At 43.5% G+C, this 23,908-nt stretch overlaps 1 protein-coding gene and 1 long non-coding RNA gene across 5 annotated transcripts in view; one reads left to right on the top strand and one right to left on the bottom strand.

Annotated features, from left to right (window-relative positions):
• Positions 1-10,152: 10,152 nt before the first annotated feature.
• On the bottom strand, positions 10,153-21,957 carry LOC126049222 (uncharacterized). Its single transcript, XR_007509132.1, has 3 exons — positions 21,905-21,957; positions 14,629-14,699; positions 10,153-13,572 (listed from the first exon to the last, which is right to left on the bottom strand). It is a non-coding gene; the product is annotated as an uncharacterized LOC126049222 (long non-coding RNA).
• Positions 21,669-23,908, top strand: part of JPH1 (junctophilin 1) — an 86,615-nt gene continuing 84,375 nt past the window's right edge. For all 4 annotated transcript variants that reach the window (XM_049825238.1, XM_049825257.1, XM_049825230.1 and 1 more), the window contains exon 1: positions 21,669-22,103. In XM_049825238.1, coding sequence (XP_049681195.1) covers positions 21,725-22,103 — 379 coding nt within the window. In that variant the 5' untranslated portion in view covers positions 21,669-21,724. The remainder of the gene's footprint in view (positions 22,104-23,908) is intronic.

Below are 23,908 nucleotides of genomic sequence, written 5' to 3'. Positions count from 1 at the left end.
CCTGCGCTTGGAAACTGAAAGAAGGGGATGGCCGCGGGGTGCGGGGGGCACCCCCTTCTAACCCCCGCACTGCTCGGAGGGCGGCCCTGCCGAAGGGGAAACCGCCTGCAAAACCCTCCGCAGCATCCCACGGGGGAGCGCAGGAAGATGGATGCGCAGGTAAAAAGGTCACATGGCAGCATTTACCCTGTTATTATTTTAAGCTTTTTTTTTTTTTTTTCTTTTTCTTTTTTCCCCCCCTTTGAACAACTGCTTCCACTGTGAATTTCAGGGACGTTGGCATCACGCTCTTGGGGAAAAAAACAATACATACTGCCAGAAGACTTCCTGAATTGGACCCTATGGCTTTAAATACTCTATTGCAAAACGCACTCGAGTTAGAGCAAGAAGGAATAAAGCTCTAGGATAATATACACTTCTTTTGCCTCCAGATGTGTTCTTTCAATCTCAAGTCTTCTCAAGTGTTTTGGGTTTTTTTTTTTCCTAGACGAAATTAGAAAATTGAACAGTTTTGCAGGGTGGTTTTTTTCCTCCGTGAAGTAGGGTCCTGGAAAGCATTTGACAACAAACACTAGCTTCCGTCATCAGAAAATGCTTCCTCTGTATCTCACGCTGCAGATGGTTTGATTGCTGGACAGTCCATCCATTGGACACTAGCTGCTGCATCAGGGAGATGAGCAAACCAAAAACCACGGTGAGATGACAGAGTCCAGAAGATTGTTCTCTTCGTCCTGACTGCTCGATCTGCAATGAAGGCGACTACTTCATGGGAACCTGATAACCCACTCCCACGTGCAACTTCTGTATGCCAGATGAAGCCTACCATTAGTATCCTGAAGACCTGAACCTAGTATGTCAAGACCTACAGCCCAATAACACGTACATTTGATTTTAAGGGAAATTTTGACAAATATTAAGAAAGGGAATGGATTTAAGTCACCAAAAGAGACAAGGTAATGGGCAAATCTTATAAATCAAACGGGAAGAAACAAAGAGCCAGCTTCCGGCCCCCCACTGTTCACGTGAGTGGGCACAAGGGCAGCCCCGTGCCTTCCCCAGAGACTACTCCCAGCTAGAGTCACAAACGAAAATAATCTCTTCAGAGGGTCAGGCATGATGAGAGGCTTCTCACAAATCCCGGCTGACAGCAGTCAGTGTGTTACTGATGGTAAATCCTACATTTTGGGAAAATTAATTTAGTTGTAATTCTTCGAAACCTTGGAGAATGTGCTTAGAATTGATAATAAGAATGCAGTCAATGGACTGAGATAAATACATTGTGACAGGACTTATTTCTCTCCAAGATGTATGTCTAAGGTAAGAGTGCTGGAATACCCTGTTGTGCACTAGGGCTGTAACCTATGACTCACTGATAATTCTCACAGGTCTCTGCCTAGGCTGCTGTACAGTTCCTCACAGCTAGATCTTACAATATCTCAAGGCAAAGAACTGAGCATTGGAAACCTCAGACATTCATTTTTAAATTTGCAGGCACTAGACACTCATTCAGGTTTTTTGTGGTTTTTTCTTAATTTTGCCTTTGTATCAAAACGTTGTCATTTTGTCAGTTACCAGACAGACCACTCCTCCATTTCAATTCTCTTGTTCAGCTAATTAATTTAATATCAAACATGGACTTCTGAGTTTTTGTTACCTGTTTTAGATGCCTGGGAAGGCAACGAAAAGTATCTTACCTTCTAACACAATAAGGGAGAAAGGCCCCATGAGAACAGTATTTCCTACCTCAGACCTGTTCAATAACAGAGCAGCTGCAATCATATTCGGGTGTTTCTTATTCCTTTAATCTAGTCATCAGTATTGCTTTGAAATACCACCAGTATGTCCATGTTTCTAGCCCTGCCTTGCCCGACAACAGTTCAGCTGGAGGAGGGAGCGCTTGTGGCTGGGCTCCCCTCCCAGCCCGGCAGGCAGCTGTTCTGACGACTGACCACACGAGGCCTCCCTTTCCCAAAAATACGATGCAAAGTACCTTCTCGCTCCAGATGCTGAAGAAGAAAAGGGGCTGGTGCCTTTGTCCTCAGGACAAGCACCTATCCATCCACCTATGTTTGCTCCCAAGCCCCTCTACCTTCTCATACATGAAGAAAAGCAAGCGAAAGGGCCAGATGATTAAAAAGCTCAGAGCATCCTGGAAAACCTTGTTCCACGTGCATTTACACAAAGCTTTACACAACTGAAATGTAAGTTAGTCTCTGTGAAGGTACTTTCTAATGTGTAAATGTCATGAATACAAAAGCAGTGCAAGGCACAAAGCCACACAACTGCAAATCTGACCGGCATTTTGGCATGTTGCCATTGCAAGCAGACTGCTAGCACTGTGCGATAGATCACTTTTCTTACCATACTGATAGTCTTGCCCTGTTTCTCTACGTGGCCTTTCTTGGGCCTTTGTTAGCATCCTGTACATGTTTGCAAAAAATATATATATATGCCCCTCTAAAAGTTTTTTTAATGCACATATTTTTACATCATGGCAAGAAAATAACATTTACAGATAATAGTAATAGATAAGCAGTACCAAAATCAACTTAATAAGCGCACATATAAATCAGGTCAAAGATCTGGAAATTGGTATTCTGGTAATCAGTTTTCTTCCTTACTTCACCACTCACTCCATGATATTGTCAGGAAATATCTAGGCCAGATGTGCCATTAAACTGATTGATGCAAGTAAAAACCTACAATTTCTTTCCTAACAGATCAATTCTTGGCATATACTGAAAACCAAGTTTGATTAGATTACAGAGGGGAAAAAATATTTTGCTTTTTTCTATGCAGCCAGAGCCATTATAGCTGAAAATTAGCTGGATTCTGTGTATGCATCATTAACAAATGCATTGGTTCAGTTCCAAGTGCAGAACTGGCCTCACTGACAGTGGTGCAGGAGTTAATATTGGTTGGGAAAGTAAGACCGGTTGTATTTCGGACCTTCTGTTATTGGCTAAATTTCAGATTGCAGATGCTGCATTACTGGTGATGACATGAGTCAAAAGAACATAGCATTGAATTCAGATACACAGGTGAAGATTTAATATTGACACAAGAACTGTCTTTAATATGACTGATGAATTAGATATGCAACTCTTTAGAAACAGCGATAACAAAGTTACATCTTGACAGTCACAGCTAAGACTATCTGTGCCCTAATTTAACTGTGTATAAAACCATGGAGGGATGTCCACCTAAGTAATTCTAGATAGCTGATCCATATTCTCAAGAAATATAATTACTGATTTACCATTTTACATCTAATGAAATCCACCTATTAATAAAACTTACTTATCATAGAATCATGGAATGGTTTGGGTTGGAAGGGACCTTAAAGATCATCTAGTTCCAAATTCCCTGCCATGGGCAGAGACACCTTCCATTAGGCCAGGTTGCTCAAAGCCCCATCCAACCTGGCCTTGAACACTTCCAGGGATGCGGCAACCACAACCGCTCTGGGCAACCTGTTTCAGTGCCTCACCACCCTCACAGTAAAGAATTTCTTCCTTACCTCTAATCTACATCTGCCCTCTTTCAGTTTAAAACCATTACCCCTCATCCTATCACTACACTCCCCCATACAGTCCCTCCCCATCTTTCCTGTAGGCCCCCTTTAAGCCCTGGAAGGAGCTCCCCGGAGCCTTCTCTTCTCCAGGCTGAACAACCTCAACTCTCTCAGCCTATCCTCACAGGGGAGGTGCTCCAGCTCTCTCATCATCTTTGTGGCCCTCCTCTGGACCTGCTCCAACAGGTCCATGTCTTTCTTATGTTTGGGGCCTCAGAGCTGAACACAGTACTCCAGGTGAGATCTCACAAGAGTGGCGCAGAGAGGGAGAATCACCTCCCTTAACCTGCTGGTCATGTTTCTTTTGATGCAGCCCAGGATTCGGCTGGATTTCTGGGCTGCAAACGCACATTGCCAGGTCATGTTGAGCTTCTCGTCATCCAACACCCCCAAGTCCTTCTCTTCAGGGCTGCCCTTGATCCACTCATCGCCCAGCCTGTATTTGTGCTTGGGATTGCCTCGACCCATGTGCAGGACCTTGCACTTGGCCTTGTTGAACTTCATGAAGTTCACACAGGCCCACCTCTCAAGCCTGTCAAGGTCCCTCTGGATGGCATCCCTTACCTCCAGCATGTCGACTACACACAGCTTGGTGTTGTCGGCAAACTTGCCGAGCGTGCACCCAATCTCACTGTCCATGTCACCAACAAAGATGTTAAACAGCACTGGTCCCAACACTGACCCCTGAAGAACACCACTTGTCACTGCTCTCCATTTGGACATCAAGCCATTGACCCCAACTCTTTTAGTGCAACCATCCAGCCAATTCCTTATCCAGCGAGTGGTCCATCTGTCAAATCCATGTCTCTCCAATTTAGAGACAAGGATGTCGTGCAGGACAGCTTCAAATGCTTTGCACAAGTCCAGGTAGGTGACGTCTGTTCCTCTTACCCTATCCACCAACACTGTAACCCCATTGTAGAAGGCCATCAGATTCGTCAGGCACTATTTGCCCTTAGTGAAGCCATGTTGGCTGCCACCAATCACCTCCTTATTTTCCATGTACCCTAGCGTAGTTTCCAGGAGGATCCGCTCCATGATCTTGCCAGGCACAGAGGTGAGACTGACTGGCCTGTAGTTCCCCAGGTCTTTCTTCTTTCCCTTTTTAAAAATGGGGGTTATGTCTCCCCTTTTCCTGTCAGTGGGAACTTCCCTGGACTGCCACAACTTCTCAGATATGATGGTTAGGGGCTTAGCCATTTCATCTGACAGTTCCTTCAGCACCCACACAGAGGCATCTCATCAGGTCCCATGGACTTGTGCACCTTCAGGTTCCTCAGATGGTCTCGAACCTGATGGTCCCCCACAGTGGGCAGTTCTTCATTCTGCCAGTCCCTACCTTTGCCTTCTGCAACTTGGGCGGTATGACTGGAGCACTTGCTGGTGAAGACTGAGGCAAAAAGGTCATTAAGTACCTCAGCCTTCTCCATGTCCTGGGTAACCAGGTCTCCCATTTCCTTCTAGAGAGAGTCCACATTTTCCCTAGTCTTCCTTTTATCACTGATGTACCTACAGAAGCTTTTCTTGTTGCCCTTGATGTCCCTGGCCAGATTTAATTCTATCAGGGCTTTGGCTTTCCTAACCTGATCCCTGGCTGCTCAGACAATTTCTCTGTATTCCTCACAGGCTTCCTGTCCTTGCCTCCACCCTCTGTAGGCCTCCTTTTTGTGTTTTGAGTTTGTCCAGGAGCTCCTTGTTCATCCATGCAGGCCTCCTCGTGTTCTTGCAAACTTCCTCTTTGTTGGGATGCATTGCTCCTGAGCTTGGAGGAGGCGTCCCTTGAATATTAACCAGCTTTATTGGGCCCCTCTTCCCTCCAGGGCTGTCTCCCATGCTACTCTACCAAGCAGATCCCTGGAGAGGCCAAAGTCTGCTCTCCTGAAGTCCAGGGTAGCGAGCTTACTGTGCACCCTCCTCGCTGCCCTAAGGATCTTGAACTCCACCATTTCATGGTCACTGCAGCCAAGGCTGCCCTTGATCTACACATTCCCCACCAGCCCCTCCTTGTTGGTGAGAACAAGGTCCAGCATAGCACCTCTCTTTGTTGGCTCCTCTATCATTTGGAAAAGGAAGTTATCATCAACACATTCCAGGAACCTCCTGGATTGCTTACGCCCTGCCGTGTTGTCCCTCCAACAGATATCGGGGTGGTTGAAATCCCCCATGTGGACCGGGGCTTGTGAACATAAGGCTGGTCCTATCTGTTTATAGAAGGTCTCATCCACTTGGTCTTCCTGATCACGTGGCCTGTAGCAGACCCCCAATATAATGTCACCTGTCCCTGCCCTCCCTTTAATCCTGACCTGTAAACTCTCAGTCAGCTCCTCATCCATCCCCAGGGCAGAGCTCCACGCACTCCAGCTGGTCATTGACATAGAGGGCAACACACCCTCCTCATCTTCCCTGCCTGTCTTTCCTAAAGAGCCTGTAGCCCTCCATTCCAACACTCCAGTCATAGGAGCCATGCCACCACGCCTCTGATGCCAGTAAGATCGTAGCCCTTGCAGGCATGTGCATGTCTCTAACTCCTCTTGTTTATTCCTCGTGCTGTATGTTTGCGTAGAGGCATTTAAGTTGGGCCTCTGATGAGGCTGACTTGCTGCCTGGAATTCCTTTGTGCTGCTCTCCAGGGGCTCTCCTGCTGACCTGCGATACCTCTCCAGGCCCTGGGTATCTATTGCTGGCACTGGCATCAAACTGGTAGGAGTGGGATGGATTGAGGTTCCTCTCCCGCAGCAACTTCAGTTTAAAGCCCTCTTCACCAGCTTGGCAAGCCTATGACTGAAGATGCACTTCCCCTTCTCTGACAGATGGACCCCATCGGCCCCACCATTTAGTTACTTTCAAAGTTACTTAACATATCATACTAAGTTTTCTTCAGAGAGTTCACCACAAAATTCTGCCAAAGCTTTCCCTAAATACCGTAGTTCAACCTGTTCCATGCAGAAGGAGTTTCATAGGTCAATGCCTCAGAAACACTGCTTAATAATTTATTTTTCTATATAAAATTATTCTTAGTAGGTTTACAGTAAGCCATTTTCAAAATAGTTAGTAGTGATTGCATACATTTCTACTTCTTGAGCTATAACAAAAATATTCATTGTTCTAATGCTATAAAAACTTCAACAGTTTTGATGATTGGAATAAATTTTCCTGAAATATCAGGCTTTTTAATCAAGCACAGAAATACATCTAATATATTTACGTAAGTTGCAAAAGGGCAATTTCTTAGCTAAACCTTAAAATCTAGGTATTATCATTACAGCTTTATCCAGTCTATCACTTCTCAAGCTTTTATACAAACAGCATCTTCAAATTATGTAATCTAACACATCAGCCAAATTCAAAAGATCTAAAACATGTTTTTATGTGCTTGCCCATGTTTGTTGTGTCTGGCTATATGTGTAATATTGTGGCTCAGGAACTTGATCATTACTGACCTTTTAGGAACAATTCTGTATTATCACTTCACATGCCCATCTCCCCTCACATTAACTTAGATGTATAACTCACACGAGTAAAAATTCTATTAAAAAGTTCTCCTGTGCTCCGTACCTCTGTGCACAACATCCAAGTGTTGATGTTTATACTGCTTTTAATTTAACAGTGATGACATTCTGTTGAGCAAAGACTGCCATCATGTTACATGTTTGCACAGCACTGTCTAGCACATTGGGTTGTGGCTTCCCATTAAAATTCACATATTACTACAGCACAAACAATGAATGTAAAAAATAGTATCTTCCAGCTATTGCCTGTGGCCAAAATCAGAATGTACAACTTTGAACTAGTAAGACAGATTATTTAGATGCTGAAACAAAGTCCACCAAAGTTAGTGAGGTGATTTGTACTGACTTCAATGGGTCGTGTATATCAGGTCTTAGGCCTGTTCAAATTCTACTACAATGACACTGCAAAACATAAAGATCCAGTAACTGGGATGACAACCAAGCACAGAAAGCCTTAAGGAAATCCAAGGGGTTAAATACAAATCCATTTTGTAAAATGTCCTTTGAAGTCTCATGCAGCATTTTATTTAACTGGAAAAATAATTTTAAAAGATCTTTCCTGAAAAATTACAGAGATCAGATTCTTTCCATCCCTGAAACAAGCCCAAAGTTTAACCATTTTCAAAAAATTCTAAAAATCCTAGTTAAACTTTTTATTGAACATGTTGTGAAAACTTTTGTAAGTTGATTTGTAAATGAGTTTAAACTATACATTTGATCTTCTTCAGCCAACTGCTCACGAAAACAGATTTAAAATACTTTAAAGGGTTATCTTTTACTTCCAAACATTTTCATCGACAAGTAAAAAAAGAGCCGCCACTGAGGAAGAGCCATTACTTTTAACAACGTTAAACATTAAGACAACACAAAAACATAGTTCTCATTTAAATAAGGAAATTCTTAATTCTTCAGCCTTAATTCTAGCTGTTTGCTCATTACCTTTGCGCAAGCCTGGACTAAAAACCAAACAGTTACAGGCAAAACGCTTCGATTACCTTCCTTGAAATCTCACTTCGTGATAGTCAGATATCCATGTTAGATGGAAGTACGAAAAAGTGCTTTCAAAAGCTTGGGTCCCCTTCCCTTCCAGAGCAGCCTGTGCCAGCACAGCAACAGGGATGAAGGCTGCGCCATCCGTGGGCTCCACACCACCACAGGAGAATCATCAGGGCTGGCTGGGCAACCTGGCCCATGATTGCTTCTGGAGAGTTGAGGGCCATAAGCACGGGTGTTTTCTCTTACTGAGTAACATTTTATTTTCTGATCTAAATCATGTAAATTATGCACCAGTATTGCATGTCTTTTCAAATTACAGTATGGCAGAAACAAAAAGGAAACTGCAGTGGTCAATTATGATATACCAACTTCTTATATTTACTGGATTTTGAAAGCTGAAGAAATTTTTGTTAAGTTCCACTTCACATTACATCCGTATTAGCCAACTGAAATGTTTATTCCTGCTATTTCCCAGTGGGGGGCCCTCCATGTGCATGACTTCCAATCCCAGCTCCCATTTCTGCACTTGACGAAAGGCGTCTCAGAGTTCCCATTACACAACTTCCACTCTCCCCGGCCAGACATCAGGATACTATTTTGTTAGGCCTTCAGACAGATTTAAATTTCTTCTCCTGTTTTCTTTCATGAAACTGCTACTCCATACTTGATCGATAATTGCTCTTTGAGTTTTTCAGCCCCGTGGCCAGCGTTGATGAAAAAGAATTGGGTTGTTAGTTGATACCAATTAGTAAACCCCAAACTTGAGTCCTGATCCAAACTGATTCTACTTTAATTTATTCTTTTAGTCTGTAGATGAAACTTATTTCCTAAACATAGTTTAAGTGTTTAAGTGTTTAGTAATCAATATCTGTGTTTTAGGTGTACTGGATAGCAAGAAATGGTCAACTCTCTTCTTGCTTTGTACACAAGGCTATTTTGTGGTACCCAGGTATTTCCAGTGAAGTTAACTCCAATGCAAGTAATGATAATTTAAGAAGCTGGGATTCTTTTACTTGACAGTTACAAACTATCTGTGCCACTTACAACCTTAAATTTTCAATGCTTAAAAGAACAGCAGAATGTAAACCAGCTGGACAAATTCATTATGAAATAGCACATGAACACAATATTCACCTAACTCCTCTTGTAAGCAAGACCCTCGTTTGTGAAAGTATAAATAGGACAAGATACAGTTTTGGGCAGCAATAGATCTGGGCACTGAATCGCTGTCTATGTTCTTTTGGCACTAACTGAAACATGCTGGCATGATTTTTTCTCAACTGCATAACGTCACTCACGAATAGAGAACAAATACCAGAGCTACTGCTCTGAAAACATGCGTCCCTCGTCACATTTAGCTCAATGAGATTTTAAGAAAAATAGGTGTAGTATGCTACTACTGCCTTCAGCTGGCACTACTTGCTTTTTGGCATTTACTGAGTTATCTGACTTAAAAAAAAAAAAAAAAAAAAAAAAAAAGGAAAGGCTATACAGAGAAAGGGATGAATTTAAATCCTGTATGTGTAACTGATACAAATGGAAGTATGAAGTTGTCTCCGTGCCCTATGCAAGTGCAGAGAAGTGAGTGCAGCAGGCGATGATATGTGTCTGAAATAACAAACCCTTTCCACTAACACCCTAGCTAATGCACCGGGTGCGGAGGCAAAGCCAGAGGAGAGAAGCTGCAGAAGCTGAAGGCAAGCTTTTCAAATTTTACAGAGATGCAAAAACTGGCAGGGGGGTGGAAGAAGACGCAATGCCTTGGCTTAATTCCTGTAGTGACCTATCAAGTCCAGTGGCCAGAACACAAAGGCAGAATTTGACTTGTGTGTTATAGTCCTCAGAGCAAAATACAAACATTTTTAAAAAAAGTAAAAATGGAAGCTATATTAATAGAAGAGTCAATATGAACAGAGCTTAGGGACAAGGAAGTGAGAACATGCTTTTGGCCCAAAGGGGATAATCTATCTTTTCAAGATGAAGAAGTTAACAGGGGTTTTTCTTGACCTTGAATAATTAGACTTTTCCGGCTAACATGCTAGATAGGCCACCGCCACAGACCTTCAGGGCTATCTTACTTTATTTCAATATATTTTACAAAGTGAGTAATAACTGGAACTGGAAAAACCTTTTTAACCTCATCCTCTAACTTCTTTTTATAATACATTTTCATTCCAGTTTTGACATTATGTATGACCTAAGACAGTTGAACAAAGACCTATTTTTCAGTCCACCTTTCCTCCTCTACAAAAGCTTCGGGCTTTAGTGGTTCTAAGTCACTGGAAAACATAATCAAGTTAACATGAAAAGAGAGTCTAACAAGAACATGGTTCATATCTTGGAGCAGTGCTTTAATACTGTGATTAAATTTGTATTCCCCCTAAATTGCATTTTGTTTGAACTCCCTGGCTTGTGATCTCATTTCCTCCCGTTTTCTTGATGTCAGCTTCTTCACCGCCGGCAGAAGATCCCTCCAAACTGCAGCTGCATTTGTAAATGTTTCATCAAAGGCCCTGAACGTCTGGTAAGCAGCAGACCTGGTGGGTGCTACGAATGTGATCTGGGTCTATCTCGGGGAAGAACAGCATGACCATATTTACTGCCGATGCTATTCTGGGGGCTGTATGACGTGCTTCTCCCCGCTGGCTGAGCAGCGCTTGCCCATTCGTCTTTCAACACTCACTCCAAGCATGACAGGATGAAATAAAACAAAATTTACTGGTAGCAAGCTTACTTGTATATTGAAGACTTCCATTTTAACACCTTCATCATACTCACACACATGCTTATTTCAATAATCCTGTTAAACATTTTGCAGTCTAGGTAGATTAGATGCTTAGGTTACATTTAAAAAAAAAAAAAATCAAACCATAAGAAGATAAAGAAAAGTATTACTATATAAAATAATTCAAATTAGTATGGAGGCACAAGCCTATTTGTCCCCATAAATTAAACCTCAACTCAGGTTGGTGGCAACACAGTAGCTCCAGCTCTACACAACATCTCCAAACATGGACAGCAGCTGTGTCTCCCAAACCCTGTGAAAACGGGGGAAAACCACTGCATTTTTCAAAGCAATTGTGCACATAGGATCACCTCTTCCAAAATCAGGCAAGTCGCTTAGGTATACAAACTGAAACTCACTCAGTAGCCAGCAGAATGAACCAGGCACTTCCAGTGATTCATTAAACTCAGTCTAGTGCAAGATCTGTACTACACTTTGTAATAGAAAGAAGGAAAAAAAAAACCACCAACAAAATTTCAGATTAAAGTGACATGCACATTTTTCACACGTCAAATGTTATCCTTTTGCCGATATTAATATATTTTTAAAAAAAAATAAATCTAGACACATGTCACTGACACTATATGGCACAGAAAAGATCACAATTTTTTTTTCTTCTCTTAAGCCTATACAAATAAATTTGCATCACTAAAACTGGAGAATCACAAAGTTGCATAGTGCCCAATTCATCCACTTTCTGGATACTGAAATTTTGGGTAGGAAAATCCTGATACCATGAATTTTCAAAAACAGCTGACATTTTAAAAATATTTCATTGGGCTCAATTTTCCAAATATGCTGAGCAACCAGCTGTTAAAAATCAAATCTCATTAAAAGTTCCATTAGTTAGACAAAAACTGCAGTCTCAAACTTACACAAAACAAAAAACACATCCCTTTACACATGAAAACAAAACCGCAATGCCCTACTTCTAACTTTAGCATGCTATATCACAGAACTGCAGTCCTCCAGCTCTATATACATTTTTTCTTTTCATGGCAGAACCTCATATAAGCAAAAATACCACATAGCTAACTGTGGGTGAATTAACAATGCTGTCATATGAAACAAGTAAATTTCAAAATTAATTTTAGTTCTCAAATCAACTGCAATAAACTTTGTACCTAACATACCCAAATATCACGCAGGTTAATGACTTTGCCTAATTTTAAAATTAATAACTAAAACATGAATTAAGGTGATCTCTACCATGGACTTCATAGCACAGCTGGTTTTAGGCATACCTACAAGTGAATGATTTAATGATAAATACATGCCTCACTGAATACAGTTGATTATTCTATAAGTCAGTTACATTTATTATGCATTCAGACATGACAGAACATCATATAATTGTTTTTCGAACATTCTGTATTACTAGGAAGATATACATTCCGTGATTAGAGCAGACATCATCAGAGAAGGGATATTTTTATCTTCTGTATGAATCTTAGATTAAATTTCAGTTATATGCTGAATACACAGTATAGTTGGGTTAGAAAAACTCAAATAATGGCTACTTTTTCATAAAGGACCTATTACAACAAGATCATAAACTTCTTCATAAAAGGACTTTTGTTTGCTATGACAACTGCAGTTACTAAAGGATGATGCTTTGATAAAGAACATTAGGAAACTTCTTTTAGACTCCACAACTAGCATGAGGTGGTTTTCTACTAAAAAAAACCCCAAAAGTTACTTTTAAACAAAACTAAGGCTTGAAACCCTCCCAATCACACAGAAAAGAAATAATGCAAATACTTATTTGTCCAAAGTCCATCTTGTACCTGCCAGAAGCACGGATATACATAATGTATTCACATGCCAAGCTGCAAACACGAATGCATGTGACTTCACCAAAAGAAGAGCATAAAAACTGTACTGCACCTGCAGAATACAGAGAGCACCTTTCAAAATTCGGCTTTGGTGGTTATGTCTTCCAAAGAGCAGAATCTGATCTTTAAGCTGAAATTTCAGCAGACAAATAGAAAACTATTTTGCAGCAATGCAATATTACATGAAGTGTATTTGCTAAGAAAGCCAGTTTTCAAGATGCAGAAGGGGCTAATAGTGTAATCCACATGGTGAACAGGTTTCTTCATCATAGAAAAACATCATGACATTATGTTACCAGCACTTAAAAAAGCCAACAGAACAGAAGCAAACTAAGAATAAATGAAATCACATACCAGCTGGTAGTTTTAATTCATTGGTTAGGCTGATTATGATATACTAACCCTTGCTATATTTTTTTCATGTAAAATTAAACATCAATATATGTTTAGGTGTTTAACTTGCATGTTAGGTGTGGTGAGAACAATTTTTTCCTCCAGGACAAATATTCCTGGATAAGCACAAGAAACGTTATCAATACGGTGCATTTATCAACTCTGGCATAATAAGCATCTCTTTGTCTTTTACTGTTTTATCAAAAATCAGTTAGAGTAAGCCGTATTATCCTCACCAAAGTTTAAGCAGATTGAGGGAGTGGCTTTCTATTAAAGGTCTTTGCAGCGCAGCCTGCTTAGCCTGGTGGTAGTGTCCTCTAAAGCTCAATTCCTTTATTGAGGACTGTGTTAATAGAAACAAATCTCAAAAGAGACTATACTGTGCATAAAAATATCCATATTAGCTTCACCATCAAAGAACAAAAAGCTCAGCTTTTGCATCTCTGGTAGCATTTGCTGTGTTTTCTCCATTATGTCCACCTGAAAAAAAAAGAAACCAAATAAAAACCACCAAGGTTGTACCTATAACTCATATTTAGAATGGCAATGATTTTTAATCCATTTCACAAATGGATTCACTCAGAAGAACAGATTTTTACATAAAGTTTATCAACTATCCAAGGTATAAAAAGCACCAACACCAGTTCATTGGTGAAATGCAACAGCTGTTTTGTTCTGCTGAAGCACTGCATAACCAGAGTGCATGCTAATAGCTGGGGCCACAAACAGGTCTTTTAAAATTAGAAATATCATATCTAATTACTATTTTAACACTAACATCACTTTTTTTTTTTTTTTTTAAAAACCAACCCTTCAATTTTTGTAAGAAGAAAAAAAAGAAATTCGTAAGACAGACCTCATGTTAAGACAGAATTAGGCATGAATGCAGACAGACCTCATCCCTATATCTGATAAAAACTGCCAGATAAAATCAAGGGAGATCATAAGGAACTGCAAGGTCCAGGGAGCAGCTGAAAAACTGCAGCCCCTACAAAAGTTGGGATGGGTGCCTTCTTGAGGTGCACTCACCATTGCACAGGTGGCCCAGCGTGACCCGCAGAGCTCTGGTCTCCTCCACCTGAGTCGTGCTGCAGGAGATGGCAACTGCAGAGCTGAGACTGTCTGTCTGACGAAAAAATCCCTGAAACCTCTTGTGAAGGTCTGTAATCACTGGCAATGTAATTGCTAACTAATGAGGGAGGATTTTCAATTAATAGGTGGCCTAAAGCATGGCAAAAGGCCTTGATCTCTGGGAAGATGTAAGTGGCTCTCAGTAGAGGTATTCAGAAGAATGGCAGCTCAGTGAGCAGTGAGTAAGGCTGCTGAACTTTATTTTCCTACAGTATTAAAGCAACATGTATGAAAGTTATTTAACTCATTAGCTAATTTACATGAAAATTACCGGAGGAATTAAGACCTTGAAGGTATGACATTCCTACAATTTAAAACAAAGCAAAGCCACAAAATACACATCCAGGCAGGAGAGACAGATGCTTTGCACATCACTAAAAAACGTGAAACAATCCCAATTCTTACCTGACGTGAGAGCTCCAAACAGTAAGAAAAACTTCTGTCAGGTCTTGGACCTCCTCAGGCACCTGGAAAATCTGTGAAAGACACAATGATGCAGGACTCGAGAGCTTTGGGTGCTGCTGCTAGCTCTTCAAAGCACAGAACAAGGTGAAGATGGGGGACTTCAACAACCCAGGGACCTGCTGGGAAGATACTACAGGGCAATTACAGTACCATGTTACAGGGAGAAGGTTTTTTTACCCAGCAGACAAGTGACTGGATCTTTTCCTTTCAAGCAACGGGGGGTAAACTGACTGAAAACGCAAGACTGTAGGCAACTTGGGTGAAAGATTATAGGAAAATATTATTTGTAATTCCTAGGAAAAAGAGAATGGAATTCAAAACAAAAGAGGTGAACTGTAAAGCTGCCAGCTTTTCTGGATGCTTTCAATTGCATTAGGGCAATTGTTTGTATCGATGCTCTGCAAACAGAGCAAATGATTCAGCTTTAAGAGCAAAATAAAAATAAATCTTTTTGCTGGATTATCTTTAAGCTGGATTGGTTCCCTGATCCAAATCACAGCTCACTGAAGAAACAGTTGTGCTGGCAGCACGGAGGGCTGGCTGGGGGCATGAGAATAAGTCAAGCCGGTATCGGCCAAGACTGCCTTGCAAAACCCACGAATTTAGATTTGCTCTCTACTAGGTTTTATTTTATTATGAACTCCAAAAAGAGCAATCTGTTTTCTTAAAGAAATAATGTGAAGGGCATAAACACAAACTACCCCGAAGTGAAGGGAAAATAAGATGAGTATCACGAGACAAACTTGACTAAATCGAGAGCTCTTCAATGATTCTGAAACACTAGAAGGAAGTATACGCAAGTAGAAAGTAGGTCAAATTACTAAAAGAAGAATATTAGGGAAGAGTGCAAGTATGTAAAGGGCAAAATCAGAAAGGCCGAATCATGGAATGAGACCTGGTTAGGATGGAACAGAAAAGGAAACGAGACAGCCTCATCGTAGGAGGAGGAGGGCGAAGGGAAAGGCTATGCCACTGCTCAGCAGGGAGGGAAACCTTTCAGATGCACCACCTAGATAAACCAAAACATTAAACACTTTTTTTGTTTCAGCCTTCACTAAAAGAGATATTATGTATTTTGACCTCAGCAAAGCTGCTGATGTTCATTAAAGGTGATCTAGGCAGAGCTGTGGTAAAGAAGTACACATTGTTTACAGTTACTAAGTAATGCTTATTCAGTCCCAAGAGTGAAAGATGTATCACATTTGAAATCTGTATCAAATCCTTTAACATTCAATACCTTCATTAATAACTTTGATCTTGGAAGAGTTCAGTTATTGCATGTGCAAATAAGCAAACTGTTAGAAACCAGGGAGGAACTGCAATATGGGATTAAAATTCAAAATTAACTTAACCCGGGGAAGTAATCTTAGGGGACAAAAAAAGTGCTAGTGAAAAACCTGCTGAGTAAAACTCAACTTCACTAATATAAAGTGGGAAGCAACTAGTTAAACAATATTCTGTGAAAAAGGATTAGGACAATAGCAAATCACACACTGACGACAAGTTGTTACACACCATCTTGTTGTTGCGGGGAGAAGGAATCATCAGACCACTGATTCCTGGCACTAGTGCAAAAGAAGAGCGTCATTTCAGAGTCACACAGAATTATGCTACTTTAATATGGCACAATAGTAGCCAAATAATGTGTTTTGTTTTCAAAATCAGACCTTAACAAATACGTAATGTAATTGGAGAAAGTCCAGACAACAGCAACAGTGACAGTCAGGAGGTCTTGGAGGAAATAATGAAAGATACAGCCTGCTTAGGCTGAAGAAAAGGGCTAAAGCAAGACATGACGAGCTGTCTTCAAACACTTCTGAACTTGCTGCAAAGAGGAAAGCAATAAACTGTTTCCACTTCCCTGCGGAAGCAAGACTTGAACTGCAGCAGTTGCAGGATTCATAACACCATCTAGGAAAAAATTGCTAGGGATAAATCTGATTTTGCAGATATTTTCTGCCTATATAATTTGAGTGGTAATTTAGGGTAATCATTATGATACACTATTCTTCAAATCAGACATTATAAAATCAAACACATTTGGAGTTAATTATTTTTTTTAAAGTGCATTAAGTTATATTGATGCATGCATTTTTGTTCTGCGGACATATTAAAAAAAACCAACAAACCCACAACAAAAACACTAAATGTTGACAAGATCCAGAAACAATATTTCATATTTTCCCGTAATTTCATAGGTACTCATAACACTGTTGCATACCATCATTATAAGATAACCTACATCTTTAAAAAAATAATTCCAATGCACTGTATCTTACTTGTATGGAAAGTCCTGTCACTGTTAAAATCACTTCAGAAGCAAAGATGATAAACTTAAATGATGCATTTCTTTAAAAGAAAAAAATTAAACTGCATTTTAATTTAAAATCTAATCCAGTTGCTTAGAACAACACTGAAAATAGAAGTCCGGGTACAGAACATACTCATCTTGTTTTCAAGTTAGAAAAGGATCTGTATTTTTGTTTTTAGAAGCTTTATCAGCACTTCTGCAAAGAAAATAACAACTGTATTCACTGAGTAAGCATAATATCTCTGGAATTAAATATACTATCTTACTGGCTACATCCCAGCTTCAAGTGCAAGGTGGAACTGACACTTACCGATGCAGCTAGGAGAGTAGTTTCATAACACAATGTTTCTCAATTATAGCAATTTTTTTGCAAAAAATCCTGTACAATTACCATTTCAGTAGTCACAGTAACTTACATGAATATACAGTATAGTAAGAAAAAGTGCTATGTTCCTGTCCTAGAAGTCAGACAACATAATTTGTGTTAAGTTATACAGAACTATATTTATAAACGTTAATTGAGACTCCAGACATAAAAATTGTCATAAAAGTTGTGGCTGTTCACATGAAGCCAGGAAAGGACTACCTGCCTTTGAAATTTCTACACTGTGGCTTTCGTACTACCTTTACTTCTCTATTTTGCCTCCCACGCAGCAGTCCTGTGTGTGAACTCATCCAATACAATGTGTGCAGCTCGTGGAGCTCATCAGTTAAGCATCCTGTCTCTGTTCTGCAAAGCACTTGAGAACATTCTTTGGAGCTTTGCTTTATTTGAGCATAGATATCTTGCAGATGTTTAATTTAAAGCTCATGTGTAGTCCCACTGAAGTAAATGGGATTACTGAAATACTTAAAGTAATTCCCTGCTGAATCAGGCTTTTAAGGGTAAGAATAAGTGTGCCTAATTTTTATTCATGCATCAGATATCTACAGACTAATAGTTTAAACTCAGCGGTTTTGTATCTAGTTAATATTAAATCTCTGAAGTTTTAACACCTTCACCTCCTGCATCTACCATCCCTGCACCAAGGATCTTTTTAAATACAACCCCACAGAGCAGTTTTTGCATACATACAGTGTCACCAGACCTAGTGCCATGATGACTTACACAGCAACAGAACTACTCCAGGTAAACTTTCTCTGTTTGGCCAATATACAATGAAAATCACACTTTTTTTGTAAATTATAAATAAACTGCACCTGGACCTTGTATTTTCTGAACGTTACATGTATCAAAGACTTCAGAAAAGAACTCTTGTAAGGCAGATTAAAAAATTAGTGGAAGCAATCACATTTATTTTGGACAAAACAGGTAAACTCATTCATCTACCTATAACTGCTTACTTCCTGCATCTATGGAGTTTTAGAACAATTTTTAACTTGATACTGGACAGAAGTGTCCAAGGAAACAAAACCTGTGGATCTAAGGTATTTAAAACATACACACTACGCATATGATCATTACCTACACACTGGCCAGAAGCAAACACGAAGTGGCACGAATTAAATTTGAGGCTCATCAATGCAAAATCTGTCAGCAAAACAAAATACCTACAATCTCATCAGCAGCGAGACACTCGTGACCTCTTACATCATCAAGACTTGGCTGAGTAATGCTAAGAGTTCTCTGCAAAGCACTTCTATCCTCACATCTATCAAAATTTATCCCCTGCTGAAAATATAATAAGAGAAGGCTAGTAGTGATGAATTCATCTTGTCATCAAGCATCAATTTCATTTAAATTGATTACTTCATTTAAATGAATACACCTGGAAATGCAAACCACGTGCAAAATTACCATTCATTTTAGCATCATTTGCAGGTCACTAAAAAAAGACCCACTCTTGTGATAACAGAAGAGAATTTATATGAATTTTCATTGTTCACCTCTGGCCCATCCAATGTTGTTGGTTCATCTGATCTAATATTAAAACCTATAATATTTAAATCAAGGGGGTAAAACAAAGGACTAACAGGCAGATACTTATTTCATTAATGCAATGGTACATCTTCTAGAGTACAGATCTAAGAACTTAAGGCGGCCCCTATTAGTTATAGGCTTGGGATACAGTAATAGACATCAGACCAACAGCTTTAGGGATAGACAATTTATCTCTAAGTAACAGTACAGTAACACTTATACATCAGTAGTGCAATTACCCAGGTCATTACAACGGCAAATCCAGTTACTTGGTAGTACAATTACTCAGGTGGAAATGACAGCAAATCCAATAATTCACCAATACTGAGCCAAACATAATAGCCGGGCAGGCAAGGACTTGCACTCCCATGGTTACCAGCCAGGCCGTCAGACAGTGGGCACAGCTGCCCCTTCAGAGGAGCGGCTCAGACTCACGGAGGGGCTGGGGGAATCCCACACTCCCTCATCAGACGCACCTCTTCCATTGCTGAGTCACGGAAGCGCTGTCCAGACTTGCTAACCAGTCATCCCACCCCACCTCTGCTCACGGCTGTGCCAGTCCCGTCCCTGGTGTGCACGGGGCACGGAAGTATCGTGTAAGGCAATACTGGAGGCAATACCAGCCCCGCAACAGAAAAAAACCCAATGCTCGGCAGCTCCAGTTCAACCGTGACAACTCATGTACTTCATAAAAATCGGCTCATAGAATAACATGCGATTATGAACAGGGGACCTCAATTACTAGTTTAACTGTATACCAGTATCAGCTTATAGGCATGCTGACTTCCAACAGGTAGTTCCCCACACCCATATAAACCATTTCACTCTTCTGAAACTGTGTTAAAACATGACAGGGCTTTTATCTTGCGTCAGAGGAAAGAAAACAGAAAAGAGAGATTGATAGAGTGAAAATAGTACACTCCTCAAAGCACACGTGCCATCACCCCCATTGTTTCCAGTCTTTTTCTTGCCTAAGAAATGCAAGATATGCAGGGCATAGAAAGCTGATGAGCTCAAGAAATACTCGGAGGATACTGAACCGCGTCTTCTTCAGGAATCGCACCTACCGCAATCTTTTCAGACTGGTCCTCCATTCTCGACATCAGCTTTCCACAAAAGCTTACATTGCAGTGAAGGTCTCAGTCCTTAACTTCAGCACACTATATAGACTTGTCCAAAGATACATGGAAGACTGCGTAATGTCTGTGCTACAGAAACAACATTCTTGTCTGGTTTTCCACTCTGCAAAACTATGGAGTAAAATTCCCAGGGCACAAAGGGGCATCGAAAGCTTCCTCATCTTGTAACGGACAAGGCACAAGTCTTTGATCTTGGCTTTTTCTCTTTGCAAGTATGTGTCCAACTGCCTGCGCAGAGTCTGAATTTGGCATAAGTTTCTGAAGCTTAACTGTTGCAACTTCTGATGGTTCGTGTTCAGGTTTTTCATTTGCAATTAGGTTTCTGCATCTACTCACTGCTACTAACATAGCCATTGCTATTTCCCCATTTTTCCAAATCACCTGTGTGTGTCCAGGTAGTTACCACCTCCTGTGCTTAGTAAGTATGATTCATGCTTTTAACAAAACCCCCATCGAAGAGGACCATTTTCTTTCAGGTTTTCTTCCTGTCCTGGTCTGTAACTGTGAAAGAAGAAAAAGCTAAGATGCCCCGTGACAACAGCTTTCAATCCCTTCTCCACTGGTCTGTCTGCTATTTCTACGCTTCCGTGTTTCTCCTGTCATTTGCCCTTATATTTTTATCTGATTATCAAATACCTGGCAAAGGAGCCCTTGGCAGGATTTAGAGCCATTCAGTCACCCGACGGCCATGGGGCTGAAGGCATAACGAGAGATTCCTTACTAAGTTCCCAGCAGCGCTGTCCTTGAAAGGCCTCGGTACCACTCACGCTCCCCGTGCCCGGGGTTTCTCCACCCGTGGAACTGCCGGTTTGCCCCTTCCAGCAGACGGGCTCCGCATCTGGTTTGGAAAGGGGACAAAGGGCAACTCGGCTGCGCTCTGCAGCAACAACTTTCAGCTCAAAACCAGCCCGAAAGCTCAGAGAAAGCCAAAACAAAACAAAACAAAAAATATAAAACCGCAGGTACCACGCGAAAGCACTCTCTTTTTGCCCACTTGTTGCAGGCGCCGGCAGGTGCGGCGGCGGCGACCCGCCCGGGAGCCCAAGGGTCGGGCAGCGCCCAGGCCGGCCGAGGCGGCGCGGCCGGAGCAGGGAGCCGCCAGCCCCGCCGGGCCGGGCCCTGCCCCGCCGCCCCCCGGGCACCGGGCGCCGCGGGGGCCCCGGCGCAGCTTGCGCGCCTCCCGGCCCCGCCCCGCCCCGCCCTGAGACACGCGCGGCCCCCGGTACGGGGGGAGCACCTTTCCCCGCGGCGGGGCGGGGTGCACCCGCCTGCTCCCAGCCGCTCCCGGGGCCCAAGCCCCCCGACGCGCAGCGGCAGCAGCGGGCGCGGCTCCCGGCCGGCCCCAGCGGCGCGCACCTGCCCCGCGGCGGCGGTGGCGGCGGCGGCGGCGGCCCCGGCCGGGGGCGGTCCCGGGCGGGGGGCGGAGGGGCGGGCGGGCAGGCAGGCAGGCAGGCAGGGAGGAGCGGGGGGCGGGCGCCGCTTAGCCGCCGCGGGGCTGCGGCTGGGCAGGGCTGGGCGCGGGCGGGCGGCCGGCGGAGCGCTCGCAGTCGCGGGGAGCGCCGGGTCGGTCGGCGGGCGGGAAGTGGAAGGCGAGGCAGGGCAGGGAAGGGAAGGCGGGCGGGAGGCGGCGGCGGTGGTGGCGCCGCGCTCGCCCCGCTGCCCTGGATGACGGGCGGCCGGTTCGACTTCGACGATGGCGGCACCTACTGCGGCGGCTGGGAGGACGGGAAAGCCCACGGGCACGGCATCTGCACCGGGCCCAAGGGGCAGGGCGAGTACGCCGGCTCCTGGTCGCACGGCTTCGAGGTGGCGGGCGGCTACACCTGGCCCAGCGGCAACACCTACCTGGGCTACTGGGCGCAGGGCAAGCGCCACGGGCTGGGCGTGGAGACGAAAGGCAGGTGGATGTACCGCGGCGAGTGGTCCCACGGCTTCAAGGGGCGCTACGGGGTGCGGCAGAGCCTCAGCACGCCGGCCCGCTACGAGGGCACCTGGAGCAACGGGCTGCAGGACGGATACGGCGTCGAGACCTACGGGGACGGAGGTGGGCGCCGGCGGGGGGCGCCCCGCGCGCGCGGCGGCGGCGGGGGGGGGGGGGGTGGGGGGGAGTGGGGGGGGCGCGCCTGCGTGGGCGCGCGCGCCGTGGGCAGGGCCTTCCCCCCCCCCCCCCCGCCCCGTGCCCAACCGCCGCCCTCACACCGGCCGCGGCGGCCCCGCAGCGCGGCGGGGTCTCTCCTCCTTCCCTCGGCCCGCGTCCGCGCGTCCTTCCCGGCGGGGAGAGCGTTCCTCGGCGGTCGGCCTCGCCGCCCCGGGGGCCCCGCTGGCGGCCGGGGAGCGCCACAGGTGCCCGGCGCCCGCCCCGCCCCGCTCCGTGAGGAGCCGCCCGGCCCCGGCCGCGCGGGAGCGGCCGCGCCGGGACGCGGGCTGTGCTGCCGGGCTGGTCGCTTTCTCCCGGCCAGCTGGTAGAAATCCGCATTACGACTGCCCGCAGACCGCTTTCCTTTTTCGCTTCCGAGGCGGCTGCCGGGCTGCCCGCCCGCGATAACGATAGCCGGGGCCGGCAGCGCCTGTCTCGGGGAGAGAGCAGGCAGGCGAGCCTGCGCCTCGCTCCATTTGCGCAGTTTTCCTGGAGAAACGGCAAGAACTTAGTAAGGGAGCCCTTGTGCCGTGTTGCTTTGCTGGCAAGGGAAAGCTTTATACGCTCAGTACGTTCAGCTTGTCAACAGGACGCTGAAGGTATTGAAGTAGGTGCGCAGCTTGCGTAAGATCAATGACACTTGGGTCCATCCTCGTGTCATAACTCATGTTTTATTAAAATATGGTATAGTTTTAAACACGCTGATCCCAAGCACAGGCTGTGTTGTGAAATCACACGGGCCTGCCTCTCACACCCTTCACCACAAAAAAAGCAAATGTTTCTAGGGGCGAGCTCCCGATAAGTGTGCGGAGAGGACTGGGCACTCTGCCCTCCTGTTAGAGTTAGGAGCGGTCAAGAAGTCAAGGTTCAATCAGGTCACTCGGGACTGGAGCCGATTTGAACGGTCAGGTACAGTTATTGTACCTCTGTCATTTCGTGCTCTGCGCAACAAATAAGACTGATATTTCTTTAATTCATCCTTGGCTGCTGTAATGTCATTGGCATTAGTTGAAGTGCCACCTGCAACTTCTGCAAAGTTGCTTTTCAACTTGGTTTGTTCCATTGTAATGGGGAAAACCGGTCTCCGTTTTAGGATTAGAGAGTTCTTGGGGTATTTTTACAGAAATGCTGCTCGCTTCAGCTTTGAGCAACATACTTGGGTAACATGCAAGAAATAGAATGTACCAAAATCAGAGGTAATGATCACGTGATGTGACTAAAGGACTAAGCCATGTATCAGATCTCTTGATTGATGCTGTTGCTGGCTTCTTCAAGGAATTGATAAGAGATTTCTGGTCAAACTTTAAGAATAATGTCAGAGAATAGGTATTTTTGTATTAAGGAGAGGAAGAGACCTTCACAGTTGGGGTCCTTTTTTTTTTTTTTTTTTTTTCCTTTCTGAAATACAAAACATAATGAGTTGGGTAAGATTCATTTCCTTCAGAAAATGAAATGTACTGTGGTTTTGGTACCTTGTGCTCTTTTAATCCCCTTGTTTATATGTATTTGTAGCTGTCTGAAAATTGTTTCCTGGTGTGGAAAGTTCTGATGCCCAAAGTCAGCCAAAATAGGTTTTTGAGGATTTAAGGAACAAAAAACCAAAACATGAAAGAGATCAGAATTTTAGTTTCACTTTCACCACACAATTATATTTGTTTTGGCTAGTAAATCAGAAACTGAAGAATAGCTGAATTTGCAGTGGCCATTCCACC

Source organism: Accipiter gentilis, chromosome 2, assembly GCF_929443795.1.
Source record: "Accipiter gentilis chromosome 2, bAccGen1.1, whole genome shotgun sequence".
In the NCBI taxonomy this organism is placed as follows: domain Eukaryota; kingdom Metazoa; phylum Chordata; class Aves; order Accipitriformes; family Accipitridae; genus Astur; species Astur gentilis.
The sequence above is the reverse complement of the archived record's forward strand: the minus strand, read 5'-3'. Positions and strand labels throughout refer to the sequence as shown.